A 26028-nucleotide genomic window follows, 5' to 3' on the forward strand; every position below is an offset into this window, starting at 1 on the left:
TAAGTTTTCCAATTCAAGCTCCATATATCACAGAGATGTGGCTCCTCCTCCAGCTGGGTGAGTTTTAAAAAAAAATGCAGATCAGCTCTGCTTAATCAGATCTGATTACTGGTTGTGATCAATGATGTGTCACTTGCTGACAAAACAACGTTGCTCCTGGCTGGACAGCGTTTCATTTTACATATAGTGGCTTTAAAGCCCAATTACAGTGGAGAGCTGAACCATAAGCTGACCCCCTGAGCAGAACAAGACCGACACAGCAGAACTAATACCACTACGCACTCAGACATCGAGATTTGGCGTGAGACTGATGGAGGGTGATTAGGGAGAGGCAGGGAGAGAGGGAGCAGGTTCCTGAACAGTATTTTCTATTAGTTTTCTTAACAATGGTGGATCTTGACCTGGTAGTCATCTATTGCAGGTGTCTGAGAAGAAGTTGGAGAAGGAAAATGTCAGGGGAAGAGACAGGTTGAGGAGGTGAAATGAGAAAATAAGGTCCGAGAGGAGACGGGAGAAAAAGAAAGAAAGAGGTAAGAACAAGGACAAAGAGAGTGACGAGAGCTGGGGCTTGTTTAAGGGCAGTAATAGCAGATATTAGAGGAGGGACAAAGGCAGAGAGGTGAAAATTGGTTAAAACTGTCGTAGGGTGAAAGGGACGGAGACAAATATACAGGAAAGAGGAGAATAGTGTATATCAAAGCAGCAAAGGACAGAAGTGTTTATAATATCGACAGAAGAATGGAGGTCGTTCATTGACTTTGTGTCAAGATCATCTTCAGTTGGTTTATGACACAAAAGTGGGCTGGGTAGCATTTTAAGCAAAAAAAAGAACAATCTGGCAACAGTGCGATTGTGCCGGTGCTCGGTAGATCTTGTTGAAGTGTATCAAAATCAACCAAATCTAATCAACACCACAATCTGGCAATGTAGTCAGGTGAAAAAGTTATTTGCAGGAAAAGTGGCAGGATCTGACGCTATGAGCTAAATAGCAAAGAATTGTACTGTAGTTACACATATTCAATATCTCAAAATTTCAAATGCCGACAAAAACGAGCCAACCAACAAAATAATGACATTTGTTCGCGCGATCAATAGATTTTCTTTGGCATCATTCTCTTCATATAGTCACTAATCAAAGGGAACAATATAGAGACAATGAACACAAAAAGAACATCTGGGAAAGTGCAGAAGTTCAACTGGCTTATGACAGTGAGAAGCTGACAAAAGGGCATACTTTGTTTTCATGGTAACATACACGGAAACATTTCCATGTGCATTAGCTGCCATTAGCCATGAGCAACATGTGTGTCAACAATTACATGTAGTTGTTGTGAAAGGTAGGAATAACAGTAGCGTTACATCAGTTATTATTTCTATAATTACCAGCAGTGGAAGCATAAGAGCTCACTGTCTTTCTTTGAGAAATCTACCGAGCTCTGCAGCCCCAGTGTTACAAGCTGATCATTATAAACTGACCAATGAGCATTTATTTGTGATGGTCTGACAAGCTGTCGCAGTAAGCATGGAGCCCTCACTGTAACTAACTGCACTCCCTGAAGAAATATTATCGTATTTTTGGAGAAATCAAACAGTGATTGCAGAGAGAAGCAGACAGAGGGGTCTACAGTCTGTGTTTGAAGGATATATCCAGGATGTCAAACTGACTCAGCAGCAACAACAGGTTAAAAAGACAAAGATAGTTAGAAGCTAAAGCCGAACTATAGGCTACAGATCACAGTGTAAAAGTGAACCACCACATCACTGCTGATCGACACACAAGACAATGAATATAAAGGGAAACTTTGCTGATATTGAACCAGCTGTGTGGCATCGCAGTGTGTGCAGATGAACCGCGTTTGGCTTCGCCCCCGTGCTGGTGCCAGCTCCCGGACCTCTGCTGCAGGACGGGCAGGGATACGTGCGCAATGTGATGACACACAGCTGGTTGAATATCAGCAAAGTCTCCCTGCTTCCCTTCACTGGTTCCTGTACAGCAGGGTCGGTCTTTGTTTCACTGTTATAATCATTACAAAGCAAAAGCAGCATGTGTATACATTCAGTAGGCTATACAGTGGTGGAAAAACGGACACCCCATGCATTTGTGAAATATTGCATTAAGAATCACTCTTAGGTCTTCAAGTGCAATTTCTTTTAGTACAGTCACAGCCAAAATACTAAATAAATCCTAAAAAAGCCATTAAAAACTTAAAATTGATTGGTTCCATAAAAATACATAAGAAATTTTGAGTATTGGTTCATTTTGGTACCAGTGATGAAGGTCGTTCTTTTTATTAAAAGACACAATTTTTGTTGCCAAGCTTCGTGTCTACATAAAGCCAGCACATTTGAAAGTTCTTCAGACACAAAAATGGCTAAAACAAGGAACCTAACGCAGGAAACATGCCTGAAGATGAAGATTCTCAGCCAGGAAGGGTACAGCTGCCGCCAGATAGCCAGGAAGTGCAGATGCAGTCCTTCAGCAGTTGGATACACTCTGCAGAAATACAGACGAACCAACAGCTTGGAAGACAAACCAAGATCTGGGTGTCCAAGGGTTTCTTCAGCAAGAAATGACCGCATCCTGATCCGCATGTGCAGGCAAAACCGCCGAATGACATCAGAGGAGCTTCAGCAGCAGTGGTCAAACCAAACTGGTGTCCAGTGTCCCACCCGCACTGTACGTGGCCGACTTTTAGATCATGGTTTAAGGTCCTACAAGGCTATCAAGAAGCCCCTGATCAATGAGAGACAGAGGTTAGCCCGGCATCATTGGGCCCAGGTACACAAGAACTGGACAGCCAGGAATTGAAAGAAGATTTTGTGGTCAGATGAGTCCAGTTTCCAGTTTTATCTTCCTCCTACTAATGTGAGGGTACGCAGAAGGCCAGGCGAAGCATTATCTCCAGCATGTACAGTACCAACTGTCAAGCATTGTGGAGGCAGTATCATGGTTTGGGGATGCATGAGTGCTGCTGGTGTTGGTCATCTCACTGTCTGTGATGGTACATTGAACTCTACCAAGTATTGTACCATTCTTGAAACCCACATGCTCCCTTCTGCGCGTGCACTGTTCTGTCGAGATAAAAACTGGATGTTTCAACAAGATAATGCCCCTTGCCACACATCCAAGGCCAGTAGAACTTGGCTGCAGGAGCACAGTATCCAGGTCTTAGAGTGGCCAGCTCAATCCCCGGACATGAGCCCCATTGAAAATCTGTGGTGGATTATCAAAAGGTCTGTTTCAAAGCATAAACCAAAGAATTTAGAAGAATTAAAAGCAGTAATTCAAGAAGAATGGGACAAGATTACCCCTCAACAGTGTGAAAGGCTCGTGGGGAACATGCCAGCCAGGATTAGAGCTCTACTACGTGCCAATGGCAGGACTACTAAATATTAATTTGATGATGTGATGGTTTATTTATTTTTTGTTCAGTTCTGAACACATTCTCTGTTATTTGTTGACTCTGATACCGACAATGTTGAGAACTGACATATTGAAACTGTCAAGAATTTAGATTTGTTAGTTTTTCTTGTAAACAATAAACAAAAAAATATAATTTGTATTTGTTTGTATCTGTCTAATGCAGTCACACCTTTTGAAACACAAAAAAGATTTTTCCACAAATATTTCATGATAATATTTGAGATTGTGTAAAATTTTAAGGGTGTCTGAAAACTGTATCTTCAGTAGCTAGCTAGCTAACCCTACACTTTTCAGGGTTTGATTTTGGTTTTGGAACAGGGAAGAAATGTATATCTTTTTCCAACCTCTCCAGGTAACGAGTATCATTAATACAAGACGTGCCCCAGGCACAACATTTAGCTCCAAATCCACAAAACCAGCCTGAAAATGAAGGAAATCTGAAACGACTGCATTAGACTTAGTGAAGGGTCAATATGGGTCTATTACAGTAAAAACAACAATGACACTGCTGACTGTGTGACGATACGAACATTTAATTTTTGGTGGAATATGCAGGACACAAATATTCATCTGCCTTGGTATGAGAGGTCTGGAGGCGAAAAAGTCATCAACAAATATTCTGTATTTTTGTGTCTTTGTTTTCATTTTATCTCTAGGGGTGAAAAAACCTTTAGTTTTCATTGTTTATCCAAAATAATTCTGACATTTGCAGAAGCAGCACAACACACTTTGACAGCAACAACAGACAAAACACTTGAATCATGGTCCACTCTCTAGCCCTGAGCTTTCAACCACATTCCAGTTTTGTTCAACTGTCAATCATCCATACATCATCACCTGTCATTACGTGACATAAGATACAAGCAAGCTGTCTCTATGACAACTGAGCAAACTAAATCTGCTGATGGAGAGATGGAGGACTCTGACTTGAGTTTTTTTTTTAATCAAGGTCAAGAATGAACTTTGCTTAAGCACTTTAGTCAGAAAAGATGCCGCCCTGCTAATCCACGCAGCAATCTGTTTGATTCACACATGTAAACACAGCGCCAGGCGGTGTTAAAGGATAATTCTGCTTATTTTAAACACAGTTCCTTTATCTCTAATTGGTTGGAGATTGCAGAGCCCGAGGCAAAATAAAGCTACTCTAAAGCTCTAAAGCTGATAAAACTTTAAACACAATCACTGCTATGATTAAAGAAAATGAAAACTATATTATGCAACGATGTGTAACAGTGCATGAAATTTGTAGCTAATGACATTATCAGCTTATCTAAAATCAAAGGATTTATTTATAATTTAATTATTTTCATCACAATGTATTGATGCAGTGTTTTGTTTTACTGTGGCAGTTTGTATCACCATGAAAACCACATACTCATGCATCACCAGTTACCCATACAGGTTTTATATAAAAAAAAGTGCAACCAGGGTATTTGTTTTATTACTCTACTTAACCAGGGTGGGTTTATTTTGTTTTTTTAAATGCAAATGGTTATCACAATAAGAACAAAGCATGGCCATCAAGGTAAAAACAAATCCCTTTCATCTGTGTATTCTCCATTTACTAGGTATTACAGAGCAGGTGCAATATTTGGATGATACCAGTTCCCACATGTGTGAGAGAAAAGCTAAGCAGAAGTTGGCTGTGCAGGCTCAGGAGATGTAGTGTGCTGGCTTCACTGCAACCAACCATGGCGCAGCATCTGGCAGCGAGACGGTCTAAAGTGAGCATAGCGACCATGTAAATGGTCTCTGGCCAGAGAGGATTTGCTGGTTTGGCTAGCTGGCTTTTCAAGTCACAAAAAGCAATTCCACACCATGTGTAGCACTGAGCTGCCGGACAACTGACCCATTTAAATCAGTCTGGACGGCTCTACACACACCGAAAGCAAACAAAGCGGGCAGAATTTCTGGACATGTGAATGGACGAGTTAATGAACACACACTCAGATCTATGGCAAATGTTCAGTGACTGAGCTTATGAATGCCTCACAATAAATGACAAAAATAAAGCAGTGGACCTGCAAAATCATTCTCTCTGGGAGCATGAAGAAAGCTTTTCACATTTGTTCAGTATCCATTCACGAGCAATCAACTGTGCCTCAGCTTTGTCTGATGGTCTTATTCAACAGTTGCTCCCGTCTCGCCATGTGGAGGAATCCTACAGGGTTCATTTGCCTACTAATAAAGTAATCTTGAGCACTACGTTTGACTCCAGACTATCTTGGAATTAAATTCCCACTCAGAAAGGAAGAGACTCATTTTCACTGGGACTGAATGAGTTTTTCAGCATTACCTCAAACACCAGCTCTCACAATGCAGCAAAACACTGTATGAGAGTGGACAGCAGAGAAGGAGGCGGAAAATGAGATGGGGAGAGCGTCTTTGGCAGTGCGAGGGAGGGAGAAAAACACAGACCTTGAAAGAAAAAATAATGTAGTATTGGAACATCTGCACATAAATGACACTCCAGTAAGATGAGTAAGAGGGTGTCGAGAGTGGCTGCCGTGCCTCGAGCTTTCAAGGTGTGAGCAGACCAACCGGCAGATGTCTTCACAGACATTCTCACCCTCTCACTGCTTCAGTCCCCACGTGTTTCATGAAGACCACCATTGTTCCTGTCCCCAAAATGAGCAAAGACACCATCACTCTAGCCCTTGATACTGCCACTCCCACTTGCACTGGAGGAACACATGTGAGCCATTCAACACCATTGTGCCCCCTAAGCTTGTCATCAACCTTAGAGATCTAGGACTCAACACTGTTCGTTGTGACTGCATCCTGAGCTCCCTGATGGAGAGAACCCAGTCTGTCCTCCACCTGACTCTCAATACCTGAGCCCCCAGGGCTGCTTGCTCAGCTCTCTTCTATACACTTGACTGCAGGGCCACAAACAGCATCATTAAGTTTGCTGACGACACAACCATCATTGGCCTGATAGCCTACGGCAAAGATATGATCTACATTAAGGAGGTCAGAGCCCTGAGATATTGATGTCAGGTCAACAACCCTTCATCTCTATGTCAGCAAATCTAAGGAGCTGATGGTGGACTACAGGGAGCAACAAGGAGAATGCCAGGCCCCCATCTCCATCAACGGGACCTTGGTGTAGAGAGTCGGCAGCATCAGGTTCTTTGGGATTCTCATCAACGAGGACCTGATCTGGTCTCACACCACAGACACCAACCCCAAGACAGAGAGACAGCAGCTCTTCGTCCTCGACAAGGTGACAAGGTTCAGCATGGACTCCAGGAAACACTGCAACCTCTACAGTCGCACCATCTAGAGAATTCTAACTGGCCTGGTATGGCACTGCCCTCAACTGCAAGGCTCTACAGAGGGTGGTGAAAACTGCTCACCAGAATGGAGCTACAGGAGCAGTGCAGGAAGAACACCAACAGGATGATCAGAGACCCCAGTCATTCAAGTCAGAAACTGTTCTGCCTGCTGATCAGCAGACGCTACCGCAGCATCTGATCCCACAACACCCGGCTTAAGGACTGCTTGCTTCTGCAGGCTGTAAAACTGTTAAACTCTTGAGCTCATCACTTGATACATAACCACTGTACTGTTACTTTACCTTTTATATACTTTTACTCACTATTTTCACCACTGTTTACACCTCTGTAAACTTATGCTCATGATTTTGTACACATTTTCTATATTCCTGTTTATATTAGTTTATTCATTTGGAATATTGTTTAATGTATATGACATTATTTTATATTTTTTTGTGTTATATCTTATTAGTTATTTAACTTGCACTATTTTATGTTTAGAGTCTCATTTTGTTTTCACTTGCATGTTCTTCTTTTGCTTTATTTTTTACACATAAACATAATTAGCATCATTGGTGGGAGCCTGAAACTGTCAACAGCTCCTTCTCTGCAATTGTTGTTCATATGATAAATAAAGACCTTGAACTTGAACTTGGACTTAAGTTGCAAGCAATTATCAGTTATTTAATGCATTTTCTTATTGGCTGTGTAAAAGTGACTCAGAAGTGTCGGTGGGTGTCTCTGTGTATGGCGTCTGTGTGTGTATGAAAGCACAAATCTCTCATTATTGCCTGTCTCCAGGGCTTCAGCTATACCACTGACCCCCAGTCTCAATCTAGTGTGTTCTTTGTTTTCCCAGCAGACCTCAGGTTCACCTCTAAATCCAGCCTGAACACCACCCAACTAAAATGCAGTAGTGTAATATTTCTGTACTGCTGCAACCAGATGGCTTTGTAAGCCCAAGGCAACCCCTGGACATCAGACTGGACATTAATATTCATGACCACTTCTGACACATGTTTGAATCATTGAGGAATGTGTTTCCCCTCTTTAGCAGACACAGGGATAGTGCACATCCTTTATGGCGTAGGAGAGGAAGTTAGGAGTAGAAACAGGCAGTAAAAGCATTTAAAGTCAGCTGAAGGTGGCTAAGAGCAGTGGGATAAACACTGAATTCAGATTGAATATTTGGCACATGAAAATTTAATCACTGACATTTACTCAATTTAGTTTAAAAGCTTTTGATGGCTAATGGCAAAATGACCTCAGTTCAAGACTTTGTGTGAAAATAACAACATGGGGATTGTAAATGGAGCCTTGTGAAAGTCTGAATGAGGGACAAAAAGACCTTGGTTGATTCACTGTGTCTAAGTCACCACTTAACAATAAGACTGAATTTTCTTCTCCTTGAGATTCACAGGAAACAAAGCAACAACAAAAAAACTGCACTGCAGTGCACAATCCAGCTATTCTGGTTAGCTACAGCCGCCAGCAGACGAGCACCTGTAAAGCAGCAGGAGCCCCTCATCCAAAGCTCCAGTTAATGTTTCTCATTAGCTGATATTAATCTACCCTCCCTCCAAATCCTGACCCCGAGGTTTGCCTGCCAGGGCGCATAAGATGGAAACAAACTACCAACATGATGCACAGAGTCAACCCCTTTTCCGCAGTAGCTGTTTTTCTATTAGTCACTATTAGCGTGGAACCCAGATGGGCTCAGTCCCACTCTTCTGTCACCCCGGTGGAAGTAGCCTCTGCAGCAGCGGTGGAACCTGGGGAGTGATTGATAGGGGCTGGTAGATGATGTGCTGATCACCCAGTGGGGTCTGTCAGCTGCAATATTGCTGCTAGTGTCCCAGGAAACCAGCCACCGGAGTGCCAACATCTGTGGCCTTACGCTCACAGTGAGGGATTAGGTGGTCAGAGTATTGTGTGCATGAAAACACACAGACACACACGTATCCTTCTCCAGCTCCTACAGTTCAGGGTGACCTGTTTTCACCAATCATAAACAAGATACCGTACAAACACACACACAACTAAGATCACCTGTTGGTATTAGTTAACAATGTGATAAATACAACATAATATCACAACTCATAAATTACTGCTACATAGACATGTTTTGTTTTGCTCATAAAGTTTTTCTGGGGCACGGTAACGTTGGGTGGGGGGTGGGGGGTAGGAGGTGGGATGCCAGAGTCTAAAGGTAACATTAGGCACGAACAGCTGCTTGCATTCACCAGCCAATCTACTCATCTCCCGCTGAGCAGTCCTCAGGGGTGTGCTGCAGACCATTCAGCTGCAGAGAATAGAGTAAAGGTTGACATTATTTTACAAAGGATTGCTGCTTTCTGTGCTACTGGATGAGCCTGACTTAATGTAATGCAACATTTGTGCTGCTCATCCCATCCAGCATAACTTTGCCATCTTGGTATAATATGACCTCGGCTTCAGCTCAACTCTCGCTCAGCAGGGGAGCGTTTTTTGCTCGCATTTTCTTTCCCACTACAATGGAGTTTTAATGTGTGCAGAACTGAAAAGATCTGTGTTATACTCTAGCCCTGCTCATGCAGGACTATTATAACCTGGGGTCCTCTGTGATTGGCAGGGTTGCCCTGCTCAGTGGCTGATCAAAACCAGCCCCAAAGCCACTCCAATACTAGGACCCAAAATGTATCCCTGCGAAATCAGATACACTGCTTTTTAAGTCCAGCAGCACTGTTATCATTGCCAAATGTATTGGACTAGCTACAAGGTAACAACATAAATGTTTTGTGTGCCACCATTAAATGCAGTTTCCCCTAAAGAGTCCTTTCACCTAAGTCCTATAATGGCCTTGTGTAATTAGATACAGTATATTATCATAAATAATGTATAGCGCTGTGAATGTTCAGACCAATTCACTAATGCACCGACTAACCTGTTGCTTTGTCTTTTCACTTTCGAGTTGGAATCGATATGTATTGTATTTGTGTGTGTGTGTGTGTGTGTGCATGGGGCTTTGTGTTTGTCCTGTGTACAGTAGGCAATCTGAGGGGGGATAGGCGGGAACGCAATCCCCATTTCTAGCAAAATGACTACAACAGGTCCCCCTTGTTAACCTGCCATAAAAAAATAAACAAATTGCCCATTTCCCATATCCATGAGTGTGTGAGTGCCAATCTGGGGTCAGTTTGGTAGGGTTCAAGTATAAATAACTTATTTTATTTCATTTATTATTTATTTAATTTCAAATACGCATTTTTAAAAAAAATAGGACTAACAAACCAGCTGACAAAACACTCAGACTGTGGCAACACAAAAGTAGCCAAATTAGTAATAATAGCAGAGGTTGTCTTTGTTCATAATCTTAATAATCTGAAAATTTGATACGTCAATAATCACCCATCCATCCATTTTCTAACCGCTTATCCTCTTGAGGGTCGCGGGGGGGCTGGAACCTATCCCAGCTGACATTAGGGCGAGAGGCAGAGTACACCCTGGACAGGTCACCAGACTATCGCAGGGCTGACACATAGAGACAAACAACCATTCACACCTACGGACAATTTAGAGTCACCAATTAGTCTATCCCCAGTCTGTATGTCTTTGGACTGTGGGAGGAAGCCGGAGTACCCGGAGAGAACCCACGCTGACACGGGGAGAACATGCAAACTCTGCACAGAAGGGCTCCCTCCTGGGATTGAACCAGGAACCCTCTTGCTGCCCCATTCATAATCAGTAAAGTAAAAATTATCCTTCATATTTTGCCAAATGTTAACATTTTTTATACGTAAAGGTCCAGTGTGTAGGATTTAAAGGCATCTATTGGCAGAAATGATTTATAATATTTATAACTATGTTTTCATTATTTCATAATCACCTGAAAAAAAGAATTATTGTGTTTTCATCACCTTAGAATGAGCTGTTTTTATCTTCACAGAGAGGAGAGTCTGCCATGTTGTTCTACAGTAGCCCAGAATGGACGTATATAACACTTGATCTTGACTGGGCCATTCACATTTTTGCGCCAGCCACCACAGTTCTCCTACTGTACATGCTTGACACATGGGAGAAGTTTCAGCTGGCTGTGCATCTGCAACCACACTCATCTCTCACTTAATCTTCCATGCTAGACCTTTAAAGTACTTCATAATGCAATAAATGGATAGATTATATGATTATTATCTGTGTCTTCTTAAACACGCAGACATGTTTTTCTCCCCGGTCACACAGATATCACGGTTTTCACAGACAATTGTGTTTTATCTTAACTGTGTTTACATACCATATTACAGAATCTCTATATTTCAATAATACCCAAGTTATTTCTGGTAATGTGTCGTGATAGTGCTGTATGGTGAGTTACAACAACCCACCAATTATATAAAGCCTTGCTGTTGACAAGGACCATTACCCAGTCATCCCCTTCAGAGTGATCATGACAAGTGCAATGCGACCTTCTCTGCTAGACAAAGAACAAGCACACATACTCACACACACACAAACACAGAAGAGCAGCTGACTTCACTGATTTGCACACCTCAAGCCTGAGACGGGGGACCTAATCAGTAAAATCAGCTGGTGTGGTGTTTGGTTGGAATAAAAAATCTGCACACTCTTGGCTCTAAATAGCATCCAAGTGAGGACTACTGAGTTAAGACTGTCTGTTTTTAATCCTGATCATCAGGAACCCAACTGCTACGACTGCTGGTTTTCCCACCGTGCATCCTTGGTATTCAATAGTCCTTGATTTGATGATGAGAATGAAAACCAGCAGGGTCCTGATGACCACAGCTGAGAACTATTGGGCTTGATTATTCCATTAATTGCCTGCCAACCTAAGAATAGTTATCAATGCATTTTATAAAGCACAGACTGAGATAAGAGGATCACATATTCCCGGGGAAACAGGTTTTTGCCTGGGTGTATTAATCAGCTGTCCATTGTTATGGCAGTCATGTGCCCAAAAATGCATTTGTGTGTAGTCCCTCATCTCGTCCTATAAACTGACTGAATATTCTTAATGACTCATCCTGCACTGTGAGTGGACACATTACATCCAGTAACATGTGATTATAAATGTTGGAGGCAACAGCACCAACTCTGTTTATATAAAAGCTGCAGATCTACTAAACTAACCTTAGAAGCATTAATGTATGTTGGAGTGCATTTGGCTGACAGAATTTACATTGCCAACATCACTTTAGTATGATCTCTCCACTCCCAAAGCCTCACACATTCAGAATGTTCTCCTCCTCTTCTTTTTTACTAGTGGTAAAAGGAGAAGCAAGCGATCCTCGTTGGCTACCTTTTGAACTCTAAACTCAAGTTTTTCTTGATGTTACTGCGAGGTGAGAAACATGTCACAGTACATCAAACTATGCGTTTCAAACTGAACCATGTCAGAGGAGAAACACTTCAAACCATTTTACAATCTCATACACTTTTCACAGAACCTGCAAAGATGACCTACATATGGACTGAATTATATGCTCAGTACTGTCAAGCAGCTGCCTTCTGTCCTGCTCCTCTGAAATACATCACTTCACAATGTACGAAAGAGCAATGATGTTACAAAGCTGAGAATGGTCACAAGTGCAACAGACTTGAAGGTCAGTGCAGATATGGTTTTCTTATAAACACAATTTTGCGAACAGTTTTTTTTTTCAGATCAACTTGTGCTTCCTCAAGAACTGTACTTAAGCACAAATTTAAGGTATTCTTACTTTACATTAGTATTCCATTTTATAGTACTTTTCCAGTACTTGTAGTTGGTCAAACAGAATTTGGCCAGCTAGAATATACATGACTAATCCAGTAATGTGTTATATATGAGTATGTTGCACTCACAGGAGCCAATTTTTGCATTATGGATAAGAAGATGTATTTTTTGATACATTAAGGTCATTTTGCTAATCATACTTACATAACTGTATTTTCAATAAAGGTTATTGTCTTAGTTGCAAAACTTACTGCATACTGTGCATAATTTTGACCTTCATTTTTTTAATGTATTCCCATCAATCCATAGCTAGATTCTGATAGAAGGGAATTATAGAAAAATGACCCGAAGGTTACACAGCTGCTATTGTTAAAATCTTAATAATACTTAATAATACTATCAAAATAGTCTGAATGCAGTGCTTAATAAAACATGGATTAGAGTAGAAGAATAAGTACAGGAACTGAGTTGCATAGCTGTCCTTGACAATGGAGTGCAGCTTTCAGCACAGAACTAATTGTGCCAACTGCCGTATCCCTGAAAAAAAACCGCAGTCTATATTTTGAACTAAAACCAAGTAGTGCAGTTGCGAGATGGTTGCCATGAGTGATACAGATGTAGTATTTTAAATACAGAGCAGAAGAAGACAGAAGCCCAACTGGCAAATCAGATGGTTGGTGCAAATGTTTCTACGAAGCTGTCAAGTTATGTGTGGTCACACTGGATTGTAGAACCAGATGCTGAAAACTGAGATCAAACACTTTTCTCACCTGCATTTTTTTCAGAAGCATATTTTTGCTTCCCTACAAATCAAATCAAATCAAGTTTACTTATATAGCACATTTAAAAACAACCGCAGTTGACCAAAATGCTGTACAAAATAAAAGAATGACACATAAATATATAGTCATATAAAATGTACACATATATAAAACAGAATAACACCAGTAAGAACAATTACATACGTAAAAAGATTATAAAATACTAAAATATCAAAACCACTACAAACAACCAAAAGCCATTGAAAACATGGACATTTTAAGATTTGTCTTAAAAGTGTCAACAGAGGGGAAGCATTGGATTGAGAGTAGAAGGCTATTCCAGATTCCTTTGGAGCAGCTTCCATAAAGGCATTATCTCCCTTACCCATTAGCTTCAATTGCAAGACAGTTAAAAGACATTGCAGACACCCAGGTACAGAGAGTTGTAATGGTCAAACTTTGAAGAGATTAATGCAGTGGGTACAGTGTTCATGTCACTGTGAGAGATGATGGACTTGAGTTTTGCTATGTTCTGTAGTTGAAAATAACAGCCTTTCACCACAGGGTTGATTTGTTTGTAAAAAAAAAACAAAAAAACAATAACTTCTGTTTTGTTATCATTCATTTAACTGAAGACAGTTTTTGCCATCCAGGATTTCATATCCTGAAGGCAGTTAAGGATGAATGTGATGGAGCTGGAATCCCCTTGGTTTAATAGAAGGTAGCCTAAATTTGTGTGTCGTCGGCATAACAGTGAAATGAGACATTTTGCTGGTGGAAAATGGAGCCTAATGGAAGCACGAACAGTGCAAATAAAATGGGCCCTAAGATAGAACCTTGAGGTACACCGCAAGTGATGCAAGCAGAAGTGGAGGGCCACCAATCTTGGCAGATAAATCGGAGGCAAACCACTTGAGGGCAGTGCTCTGGATGCCAACTAGTTCTTTAAGATGGTTTCATAAAATACAGTGTCAAAGGCCGCACTGAGGTCTAACAGGATTAACATGGCACATTTACCACTAACTTAAGAAAGCAGTAGGTCATTTGACACTTTAAGAAGGGCAGATTCTGTACTGTGACCAGCCCCACCTGACTGAAATGTCTCCATGATGAGATCATTTGTTGCCAGCTGGCTGTCATATTGTTTCCTGTGTCAAAACAGACAGGCTGACATTATGTCGCCCACCAGCAAGAGTGTTTATCTGTGCAGTGCAGTGCATTCTGGTAGTTGTAGGCTCTCTATCTCTTGAGCAAAAGTGAATGTAGCAGCCCCTTTTTTCTGCTGTCTCTGGTGATATAGCTCCAATTTCAAATGTATTTGTGTCTCTTTAATAAAAGGACCATCTTTCCAGCAAGATGTACTCTGGTCATCCAAATGGCTGACCTTCCCATTCACACTTCGGCAATAAAAAAGGTAAGTAAAGATAAAATCTGAGCCAGTGTTGGGAGACTGAATCTTCAGGGCCAGTATGAACTCCTCAGAGTATTTTATCAAGATACAGTATGTATCACTTAACAACTCAGAAATGCAGTTTTTCACTTTATGGGGTCTTTAATATTCATACAGTGGTATTATCACAGTCAGTGTTTCAAAGCAGTCAGCCCTGCAAGTCAGTGCCACCAGAGACTCTTCCCAGCAGGGAGTCCTGATCTGTCTACCACTACAACAGACTGATGTCTCATTACAAAGACGGGCTGTACTGTACCAGAGGACATTATAGAGACTGGGATGGTAATGGGATGTCTTCTAATCGTCATGCTGAACAAATTCATGCAGTTAAGAAGGCGGCTTCTCTGCAGACCCAATCCAATTATGGCTGGGAGCATACCAGAACACACTAGTGAAAACTGAATGATTGATGAACTGAAAGAAAGTTGACATGTAGTTTTTTAAAATCTGCAGCACTTAGTACACAGATAATATCGATGCTATCAGTAATGATTTCTTCACTTTCATAATCTATATATAATCAATTCTTTTTTTTTTTTTTACAAATCGTGTAGAACAAAGTGTATCAAATTAAGGAAAAATACCAAAGCATGGCAGTCAAACCATCACAGATCGACCTTTTTCTGAGTTATAATTGATTTTGATGTAGTGTATGGTTTTGTATAATCCAAAGGCACTCTGTTTTTTGACATCAGACAGTAAAACACACCGTGTCAGAGTTCAGACAAGCCAATTAGCATCCAACTGAGATCTGTTTGCATGCAGTCAGGCTCTGAAGCCAAAGCCAGTCAGTCATATTTGGATTGTGGGAAAACATGTTTTTCTTCACTGTTGAGATGAGAAAATATGTCTGTTGACTGGTTTTCTCCAAATAACATCTATATACGATCATCCGTTAAATGATCTACAAGATGGGGCAAAGAGGACAGCAGAAGATGGCTGTTGTCAACTCACATGATCTCATCAGAACAGCAAAACTTGTACTTTTTTTATTTGTATTTGTTTCTATAAAAAAACTCAAAACACTGGCTGGCAAGTCTCAGCGGACCAAACTGCTCCAAGCTAATGAGGGGGAATGGAGGAAATAAAATGTCCAGCGGTACTTTGATTGGAGTGGGACTGGAATGGAGAGTTATGACTCTGTTGAGGTATTTCATCATTTTCACTAACAAGTTGGATTTCATTCCCCCTCAATCTCCTACAAAAAAAAACCACACAGCCGCTAATGAGCATCATTGTTCCAAACTCTGTATTTCTGGTTGTACTGTGAACGTACTGCCTAACATGGCCCCGCGGCTGCAGGCCAGCTGGGTGCATAAACTCACCTCCTTCTCTCCACAGATATTGCTGATGATGGAGTTGGAGGCTGGACTGGCAGAGGGACCGAGGACTGCCACCACCCCTTTCGACATGATCTGGCACACTGAGAGAAAACAGAGAGAGCGGGTGGAGGGGAAAATGAGGAAAGAGAAGGAAACGGAGACAGCGAGGGAGAAAAAGTCAGTCAGTGCTTTCAAGGAAAGTAACATAAAGGCTTTCTTAAAGAATCTGAGTCATTTAAAAAAGGCCCACTTCAGCCAGATGCGCACATGCTGACTATCTCAACCTCTAAAGAGATAGCAGCCTGAGCCAGCGCTTCTTCCGTCTCGAGGGAACCTGAACCTACATGTGTTAATGAAACCAGCGCAAGGCCAAATGCATTTGTCCATGTTTAATATGCCTGACGTGATACACATACTGAGAAATCCTATAGACCCTGCCCATGAGAGTTTAATAGCCTGCGAGAAAAAAAACTGATATTCATATAACTGACTTTCGCATAAGGAGACGGAAAGATATAGAAATGGGAAGAGACACAGACAGATAAACAGAGTGACAGACAGTGAGGGAGGCAGAGAGACAGAAATAGTGACAGGCAGCAATATCTGGAGGCTTAAAACATAAAATCTGGTATTTGAACATTTACACATGAATGCTACAATATCCCCAAAAGTGACACACACATCTCATCTTGTTTTCCACATTCTACATTTACAAGGACTGATTTAAAGGCTTTACCTTTAGGGACGAAAACATATCTTTCAGCGAATGTGAATTTTACTTTTCTCTGATGTACACGGGCCATATGCCTTAATCTCCCCATACTGGAAAACAGAATGCCATTTCTTGTGAGTTTATAATCCCCGGTTTCTAATTAAACCGCCACAGTCAATGATGTGAGGCAGACACGAGTGCAGACACTATGTACTGTTCATGTGTGAGCATGTGTGCACAGAGTGAGTGTGTGCGATGATAATTTGGTGTCAGTTATTGGGGCAAAAGCAGAGCATTAACCAGCTGAGTGTGTGAAAGAGGAGGGGGGAGGACCGTTTTTTGAGCCTGTGCTGTGAATCCAGAGGCAGTGAATCGAATGATTAATAAGTAATCCCTTAGTCACCCATGGGGCCTGTAAGACATGAACGCACTGACACATTACACAAACACCCACATACACATACATGGACACATTTACAGTACATGCACACACACACACGTTCGCACCTGTCTGCATGGCTTCACCAAATTATAAAGCTGAATGATTTGACTGCCAGCCAACGCGCTGCTGGCCCCGTGACACTTTGATTTGCTCCATCTCTGCAGCCACTTGCATTGTGTGTATACGTGTGAGAGACTGAGAATGTGCATGAAAAGTCTGTGTCAAAACCTCCTCGCCGCAGTTTATTCGTCACTCCCTCCACATATTGATGTCAGTGTCAAGGTGTCTATTAGCGCTGTGAGTTGCCAGAATGGTACTGTGCCTCTCACAGCGGTCAAACTATGGTCAGGGGGTCAGTAGGTCAGATGAAGTCCATTCTCTATGCTTGATATTGATTTTCACTGATCAATACAAGCAATTGGAACCTTTAAATGATAAGAGGGCTGTAATGAGATTGACTTGGGAAATGCTTGACACATGTGTTGGTTACAAGAGGATGAACAGATGAAAAGACAAAAAAAAAAAGATACAGCAAAACCAGAAACACTAAAAGACAGCCACAGAACATGGATGTGCACACACAAACTGAGATACAACAGCTATACATATCCAGCTGCAGGTCGTGGTGCTTCCAAGTTCCTTTCACATCTTATGTCATAAGATTTCATGGTTAAAACATTCTGAGTGACTCCAGGTGCACACACGGCAGCACTAAAGCAAACATCCCTGTGTTATGTGGCTTTATATGCAATATGTAACAGTTAAAGAAGTCTTGTCACGTTGAGTTTCCTGCCTGTAAAAGCAGCCAGGGAGTCATCCATTTAGAAGCTGTACACTGCACAAGCAGGAGTCGGTGCTTGAGAGGTGGGGGTGGGAATTTTCTGGGCAGGTAGCAGCCCTTGTGATATTTCCATCTAACTGCGGCCACTGATCCGTCCCTAATCCAATTCCTGCCTCTAATTACACACACACATTCACATATAAAACATTTGCACAACATACACACAGTCCAGCGTGCACACGCCAACACAAGCTGCTTTACACACACGCGGAGGAAGAAACATGCACATGCACACACACATTTAAAAACACACAGGAGAAACCACATTTAGGAGGGGTTTGTAGTAAACCAGGCAGAGAAAGTAATACAGTTTCTTGTTGTTGTGGTAAGTGAAGCGGTGTTTCCATGGATTAAGCACCACCACTGAAGCTCTTGGGTTTGTGTAAGTGGGAATGTGTTGTATTGAAAATCAATCCGCACACTTCTTGTCATAGCTGTTTATATTGGTTGTTTTCTGCAGACACACACTGTGCTGTATTGATTTTGGATAGCTTTCATTAAAAATTAAAAAAATCTAACCAATAAACATTGATGTGTGCGACAACAAGTCACCACACTGTACACCGATGCTCTGGGTAGCTGTGAGGAGGAAGCACTGATACAGCTGATGACAAATCGGTACTCTAGCTTATGCTTATTGAGTCACCCTCCGTGATGCATTTGTCACATCTGTGAGAGAATCTCTTAAAGGAATACTTCACCCCCAAATGACCATTTGTATATCAGTTACTCATGCTGATATATGTTGAATTATGAAGAAAACTTTACAGTTATCTTTCAGTTCTTTCTCGCATGCCTCCGGTAAATGAAGCATCCCAAAACAGAGAAAATTCTTGATGAACTGAAGTCATAGGGAGCCACATTTAACAAGAGCAGAGCTATTTTAAAAAATCTGTTCGCAAACTCTCACACAACTTGTGCAATATAATCCAAGTCTCATTTATTCAGTCATATGCTCAGTACTTCCCAAACATACAGCGTTTTCCAACAGGCAACTGACTAAAAGTAAAACTTAGAGTGCTTTCACACCTGCCCTGTTTGGTTCGGTTCAATCGAGTTCAAGTTCGTTTGCCCACTAAGTGTGGTTCGTTTGGGCAGCTGTGACCACAGCAACAACCAGACCGAGACCTTCTTGAAGAGGTGGTCTCAGTCTGGTTACAAATGAACTCTGGTGTGGTTTGTTTGTGGTGAGAACGTGTTCAGACCTCGATCTGAACCAACTGCAGTCACATGACACATTGTTTGGGTTAAACATGAGCATGTTACAGTCCTGGAGGATTATTAATGTGCACCTCCTCCTGTACTGCCTTAATATGCACATTCAGCACATCCAATGCATCAAAACATTGTTTTCCAGTTGGAGCCGCGCCTCGTTTTCAAACTGTATGGTTTGACTAAAATGAACAATGACAGCAATATAGTCCACGATGACCAGCGCTAAAATCAACCTGCGTAGTTGTCCCTCCATTGTGACGTTAGTAAGTGTCACATTTATCTTGCAAGTGTACTCTTCTTCAACGTTTGTTTATTTCCTGGATTTTTTTCTCACTGACCAATCAAGAGCTGCTTTCTCACGCAAGACATTTTATTTGGTCCGCTTGTAAATGCTGCCGTGAGAACAGGAACCAACTCTAGGCAATTATGAAACTTTGTAGCAAAATTAGTCCTTGATTCGGACCAAGGCAAGTGAACTCTAGGTCTGAAAGCATCCTTAGGCCATATCCACATGAAGACGGAACCGATTTCGTTCTTTAAAAGTTTTCCAAAACACGGAATCGTCTCAAGATATGTGTACGTGAACATAAAGCCACTGAATACACTGTAGTACATATGCAAGGCCTGTAAGTGGCGCTGCAATGCTGCCACAAAGTACACCAAAAACAGAGAATAAGAAATGGAGCATGCGCATAAAACTCATGCAATGTAAACAAACACGAAGAAGAAGATGGTGGAAAATACTAATGCCAGAGGAGCCCACTTTGTATGGACTGACGACAAGGTAGAGCTGCTACTTAGGGTCACACTTGATTACAAAACTACAAAACTGCAGGAGAATGTTGACTAGCACATGTGGGTTAAGGGAGAGGTGGGGTTATGGCATCATCGTTTCAGAAAAGAGGTGTACTGTGTTGTAAATACAGAAACGCAAAGGTGGCGTCTTCAGATTTTTTTCACTCTGGGACCCGGTTTCAAAAGTTGGCATATTTGGGCTCCTAAAATGTTGGTTCCATGTTTACAAAAGGTCTATATGATAAAAAACCTTTGAGGGTACACGTAATCTCGTCTCTGTGTGGACATGGCCTTAGTTTACACTCTCTTCAAAGCCAGACTCCACTGACAAAAACAGCAATTTTACCTCACTGAACATGGGAGCTGATGGTCTACCGCTGCCTTATTCAGTAAGTCCATGTGTGTTATTGTGTGACTTTGGTGTTTTAAAGGATTACTTTGGATTCACTTAAGTGACACAACAATAGAAACAAACTACCAAACAAGACAATGGTAGACCAGCTGCTCCTGTGTTTAGTAAGATATAATTACTGTTTTTGTCCATGGAGTCTGGCTTGGAAGAGAGCATACATTTAAGTTTCACATTTAGTTCAGTTCCCTGTTGGAAGGGGCTGTCTGTTTGGGAAGTACTGAGCATATGACCGACTTGGATTATGCTGCATGAGTTGTGTGAGAGTCTGTCAACAGATGTTTTGATATAGTTTTCTGTTGCTAAAAGCGGAACTCTATGACTTGGACTCATCAAGAGTATTTTTCAGATTCTGGATTTTCAGCATAGCACAGGGTGATTCATTGATATAAAAATGCTCATTTGAGGGGTGAAGGCTTTCTTTAATGGCTCATTTAAAAAAGTCTATAAGCCTTTCTGTTGGAGGTCATTACTATTTTGACATAGATTAAATTATTACACTTGTTTCGATCTGCCCTGCCAAAGCAGAGTGAAAGTTAGCCAATATATAGGAGAACAAAATACAATCCAGTAAACAAATATAAGCACGGCATTTGACGCTGTGCAGCTATCAAAATATGACAGCTCATTTTGCGTTCCTGCGCCACGCCAGTCTGTCATCTATTTTCAATAATTTGTTTGCCTCTGTTTGACCAAAATATTGTTAAACCAGGCAGACTTATCTCTGTGTACTTTGGGGAAGAGTGTGAGGGATGGAGTGAAAAGAAGACAGTAGGGTGAATTGAAATGACAGGCTTGCTGATTCCAAAAAGAGAGACGCTTTTTCCATCTTTTCCTCCTCTGACTCACTCGACACGTACACATTTATCGACCAACAGACCCACATGAACAAATGCACACATCAACACTGTCTTTTCCACACCAATTTACTGGCACTTCTTTCCTGTGTTACTTACTTGTCTCCCCCATCTCATATTCACTGTCTCGTAGCAGTTCAAAGATGTCCACCTCCAGCTTGCCAGTGGTGGAACGGTTACTGCTCCTGTTGATGCTGTCTTTGGCCAGCGTGATGGCCAAACGCTCTCCTCTGCTGCACTCCATAGGGTCATCAAGGATGGCAGCTGCGAGGGAGGGAAGGGAAAAGAGCAATGGGTTGTGAGGGTAAGAGAAAAAACAAGTACAAAATAATCATTCACACTGGTAACTGCTGTTTTGTCCACATTAATGAGAGCCAGGGCGGCCCATGTGGCCAATGATCATTCAATCCAAGACACTGTGAAGACAGGTCATGCATTTAAAGCCTCTTGTTTCCCTCTTTTGGATCTCCAATAAAAGTTCAATCCACTGAAAGCTGCTCCCAAGGTGTATGGATTTATTAGCACTAATACTTAGGTGACATTTTGTGCCGACTCCTCTCCATTAATCTAGAGTGCCTACTATGGCAGGTATTGTTGGTAACAAATCCATACACTTTGGGAGCAGCTTTTAGTGCGTGAGAAATTTCTTTTATTCTAAAAGGGTGAGTGCTGTTTAATGTAAATATCTGTTCTGTATGGTAAAAGCTTGAGAGCTTGAAAGCTTCAAATTGTTAAGAACATCTCAACAATATAAATTCATAACATACTGTTATTTTCAAGACCGCAGCAGAAAAATACATCCATAATAAACTGTGTACTGCAGCAGAAGCATTCAAAACATCTGTCTGCTGTTTAGCTTTCAGGGGGGCCCTGTAGAGACTTAAGACTCCAGTCACTGCAGCAGCTTTACAGATGCTACACTGTGTAAGTCTACTATAAAATTAAATCAGTTTGCCACAGAAGCCTTGGAGAAGGATGAGACAGCACGTTATTCTCAAACATGACTCATACACATTCTGTATGCAGTAATGTATTTGTTGTATTGTAGTATAATTATCAGAAAAACGGATGTCTGTCTTGTGTAGGCTTAGCAAAGCCAATTATAAAGGGACTGGATGTAGATAATGCACTCTTCTCATTCTTATGCAGGAAAAATAATGTAATTCCACCACAGTAAGACTGTAGAGATTGAAAAGGATTTGAATCATTCCATACTACATAATAACTAAGTGGTATATTCATATGCTTTCCCCGCAGAGACTGTGGCAATAATAAAAGATACTCCGAAAAAGGAGGAGAGGGTTTTTGTTTTGTTTTTTATCCCAAATGTATTCTGTGACTTTAAACAGCACAGATGTCAAATTGTCATCCTGAGCTACATAATCTACCCACTGTGTTCTCATTAAGGTTGAAATGGTCACAGGTTTCATGATAATCTGTGGCAAATTACAGACAGTTAGTATTACCGTTTCAAATCTGAATTATCATTAAAACTGTCTGATTACCACTCTGTGAAAAACTCACATTAAACACTGTCCAGCATCGATCAAAGTTTGCAACAGTCTCCCAGACGCTGGCACAGAATGCAATGTGGGTTTGTTTTGTTAGCTCTTTGTTTACAGAGTTGGCGTGCACAGTGATGCTACCGGTCCCTCGTCCTCGGCTACAGTGATACAGACACACGAGCAAGCATTGCAAAGACTGGCTTTATAATGTTAAGGCACATTTGATTTAATAACAGTAATAAGCGCTTTTCAAACTAGAGTCACAAAGTGCTTTACACGTCAATTATTAAAACAGACAAGACATGAAAACAACAACAACAACCAAAAACTGATAAAAACACTTTGATATATAAAAACTGAAGAAATAAAAGACAGATTAAATGACCTTAAAAACTCAAGTAAAACCAGGAAAGGCTCTACAATAAAGTATGTTTTAAGAAGGGACTTAAAAGAGACCCGATGTGCTCGGGCAGTCTGTTCCAGAGCCTTGAGGCCCTGACAGCAAACACTCTGTCCCCTTTAGTTTTCAGCCGTGCCTCTGGGACAGACAAAAGACCTCTGCCCAAGGACCTCAAAGTACGTCCTGGCGTGTACGGCACTACAAGGTCAGAGACATAGCTGGGAGAGAGACCATGAAGAGCCTTAAATAAATCAGTAAAATCTTAAAATCTATTCCAAAACATACTGGGAGCCAGTGTAAAGAGATTAAAACTGGAGTGATGTGATCATGTCTCTTGATTCTGGTTAAAAGCCCAGCAGCTGAATTCTGTACAGTCTGGAGTAGATTTATAGGTTTTTGATTCAGGCAAGAAAAGAGGCTGTTGGAGTGATCCAGGTGTGAAGAGAAGAAGGCCTGTAAAATTGTCTCTGTGTCTTTAAAAGTTCAAATGGATGACGATAAAAACACGATTGCACGAGCTTTGTGACGTGCTGCTCAAAACTTAAATGACTGTCGTGTCGTGTCAGTCGTGAAGATTCTCAGTCATCCAGGTCATGGTAATGGTAAGTGCTAATATCGTAGGCAACTGGACTTGCTTGGGTTTCTTGAAGACATTTCCCCTCTCATCCAAGAAGCTTTAAACCCTGTGTGGGTGGGGACCCTTGCAGAGTCGTAGGGGTCACATGTGAGCTCTTAGTTTCAGAGTCGTTAAGGTCACAAGAGGGTGTGGCTTACGACACTACTTATCACCCACCTACAATGCAGTCGTGGGATTCCTCTCCAGATGACTTCCATAAATTTTGGTGAGGAAAATAGGAATATTGCCTTTTTTTCCAAAATAGTGTATTCAAATATTTCTGCATACTGGGGTCCCTGTACTGTCTGACTGTAAAACTAAGAGTTAAAAGCCATTTAAGCTTTATACCATTTTAGTTCTGCACACACTTTGTCCAGTATTTGACTTAAGTAGCCCTCAAGATTAAATGAATAAATTAAGAAAAAAATGATATGCTCACTCATGATTAGATTTTATGATTTAATTTAATGCCTTGCAGTAATTTCTTCAATCAACGTTTGATTTTACTTTTCTGGAATCATTCAGTGGAGGACATTTTTTCATCCCAAGACTCATGTGACTGCCTCTGCTTTTCAAAATAAGAAAATACGGTCTTAATAATGACCTAAATAAAAGATAAAATAAGGAAGGCCAAAACTAAAATCAAGATAATAAATGGGATCAATAAGATAGCAATAAAACAGACAGACAGCTAAGATAAAATCAGGATGTTTCTAATAAGAAGTTTGTTTTTAGGAGAGATTTAAATGAAGCCAGTGCCTCAGACAGCCTTGTATCCACAGGCAGGTTGTTCCAGAGCCTCAGGGCCCTTTGGTCTTCAGCCTGGACTCTGGAACAAGAAATGTAATCTGGAGCCAGGCCACGAAGAGCCTTAAAAGTAATCAATAAGATTTTAAAGTCAAACCTAAAGCAAACACGGAGCCTATAAAGAGGCTTAAACTGATGTGATGTGGTCGTGCTTCTTGCGGCTGAGTTCTCACAATCTGAAGTCGCTGGAAGGTTTTTGATTAGGACAGGAATAAAGGCTGTTGCAATAATAAAGATGTGAAGAGATAAAAGCATATACAACAGTTTCTGTATCTCTAATAGTTCAAATGGATCTTATCTTAGCGAGGTTTCTGAGGTGGCAAGAATATGATTGGACAAGCTTAGTGACGTGTTGTCACAGAATAGACACAAAATACATGTGGAAAGTATCAATAATTGGAACTAGTCCATACCCACTGAGTGCACAGTTGCTCACGTACAGTTTCAAATGGTGTGTGTTTGGGATACAGGTCATAGGAAATTGCAGATTAAATAGTCAACTGAACCCATTAAGAAGAGCAGTGTATTCAGACAGAGTTTTTGTGAATTTGATAGTACGATTGCTTTATTGAAAGTACAGTAGTACCATTGCCAATAGTGGGATAGTTAGTGGGCTAAAACTGTACATTAGTAGTTGAGATAGCACGCTGAAAGGCAGACAGTTGAAGTCATTGCCTTATAGAAGCTCAGTTTTAGTAAGTTTTCCAACTTTTGCCAAGAGGGAACATTTAAAATTGGTCCCTAGATTATGTTCACCAAGCAATATATAACCGGAAGTAATGGGTTCTTGAGGCAAATTTGTTCCTTATGAGGAGAGGCATCTCTGTGCAAAGTTTCATGTCTCTACTACATACGGGTCATGAGATATGCTCATTCAAAGTTTGCAATTTCAGTCGGTTGCTATAGCACCCCCTTTGGCCAATTGATGTAGCCTAATATTGCTTCATTCGCATCCTCCCATGACCCTGGAAATCCAGAGTTCTCGTGAGAGCACAATTTGAATTTGCTCAGCGAGTCACTCTGGCAATCAGTAATGATGCTCATTACACATGCCCTTGGAGCCGAGCTGCACCAATCACATCGGTGTTTCTGACGTAGGCAGGCCAGATGTGAGCTAAACAGATGACGACAGCGCTGTGACGACGAAATCCGGAATCAGTCAGTAAACACTGCAAGATGGCTACAGATGAACACCAGTTGTTTGAAACGGCTTTGGCCACTACAATGGATGAGTTAGACTTGGCTTTTTCTCTATAAGAGGAACAGAAGACAGCGCTCCAATCTTTCCTTTGCAAGAAGGACATTTTTGCTGTTTTGCCGACCAGATACGGCAAGAGTCTAATCAACCAGCTAGCTCCACTGGTAGCGCTCTGGATACATCACCCCATGTATTGTTCTGATTGGTTGTAGTGTTATCCAATTGTGTGCAGTGATATTTTCAAATGCATGCTTACTGATAGCCAGACCCTAATTCTTTCTAGATTTGG

The 26028-nt window shown here is 41.3% G+C and overlaps 1 protein-coding gene across 3 annotated transcripts in view; it reads right to left on the reverse strand.

Annotated features, from left to right (window-relative positions):
* grik4 (glutamate receptor, ionotropic, kainate 4) overlaps positions 1–26028 on the reverse strand; it is a 421740-nt gene that overhangs the window by 144539 nt on the left and 251173 nt on the right. For all 3 annotated transcript variants that reach the window (XM_049576055.1, XM_049576053.1, XM_049576054.1), the window contains 2 exons: positions 21313–21477; positions 15946–16043 (listed from right to left, as the gene is read on the reverse strand). In XM_049576055.1, coding sequence (XP_049432012.1) covers positions 15946–16043; positions 21313–21477 — 263 coding nt within the window. The remainder of the gene's footprint in view (positions 1–15945; positions 16044–21312; positions 21478–26028) is intronic.

The sequence above is a fragment of the Epinephelus fuscoguttatus genome, linkage group LG5 (genome assembly GCF_011397635.1).
Source record: "Epinephelus fuscoguttatus linkage group LG5, E.fuscoguttatus.final_Chr_v1".
In the NCBI taxonomy this organism is placed as follows: Eukaryota; Metazoa; Chordata; class Actinopteri; order Perciformes; family Serranidae; genus Epinephelus; species Epinephelus fuscoguttatus.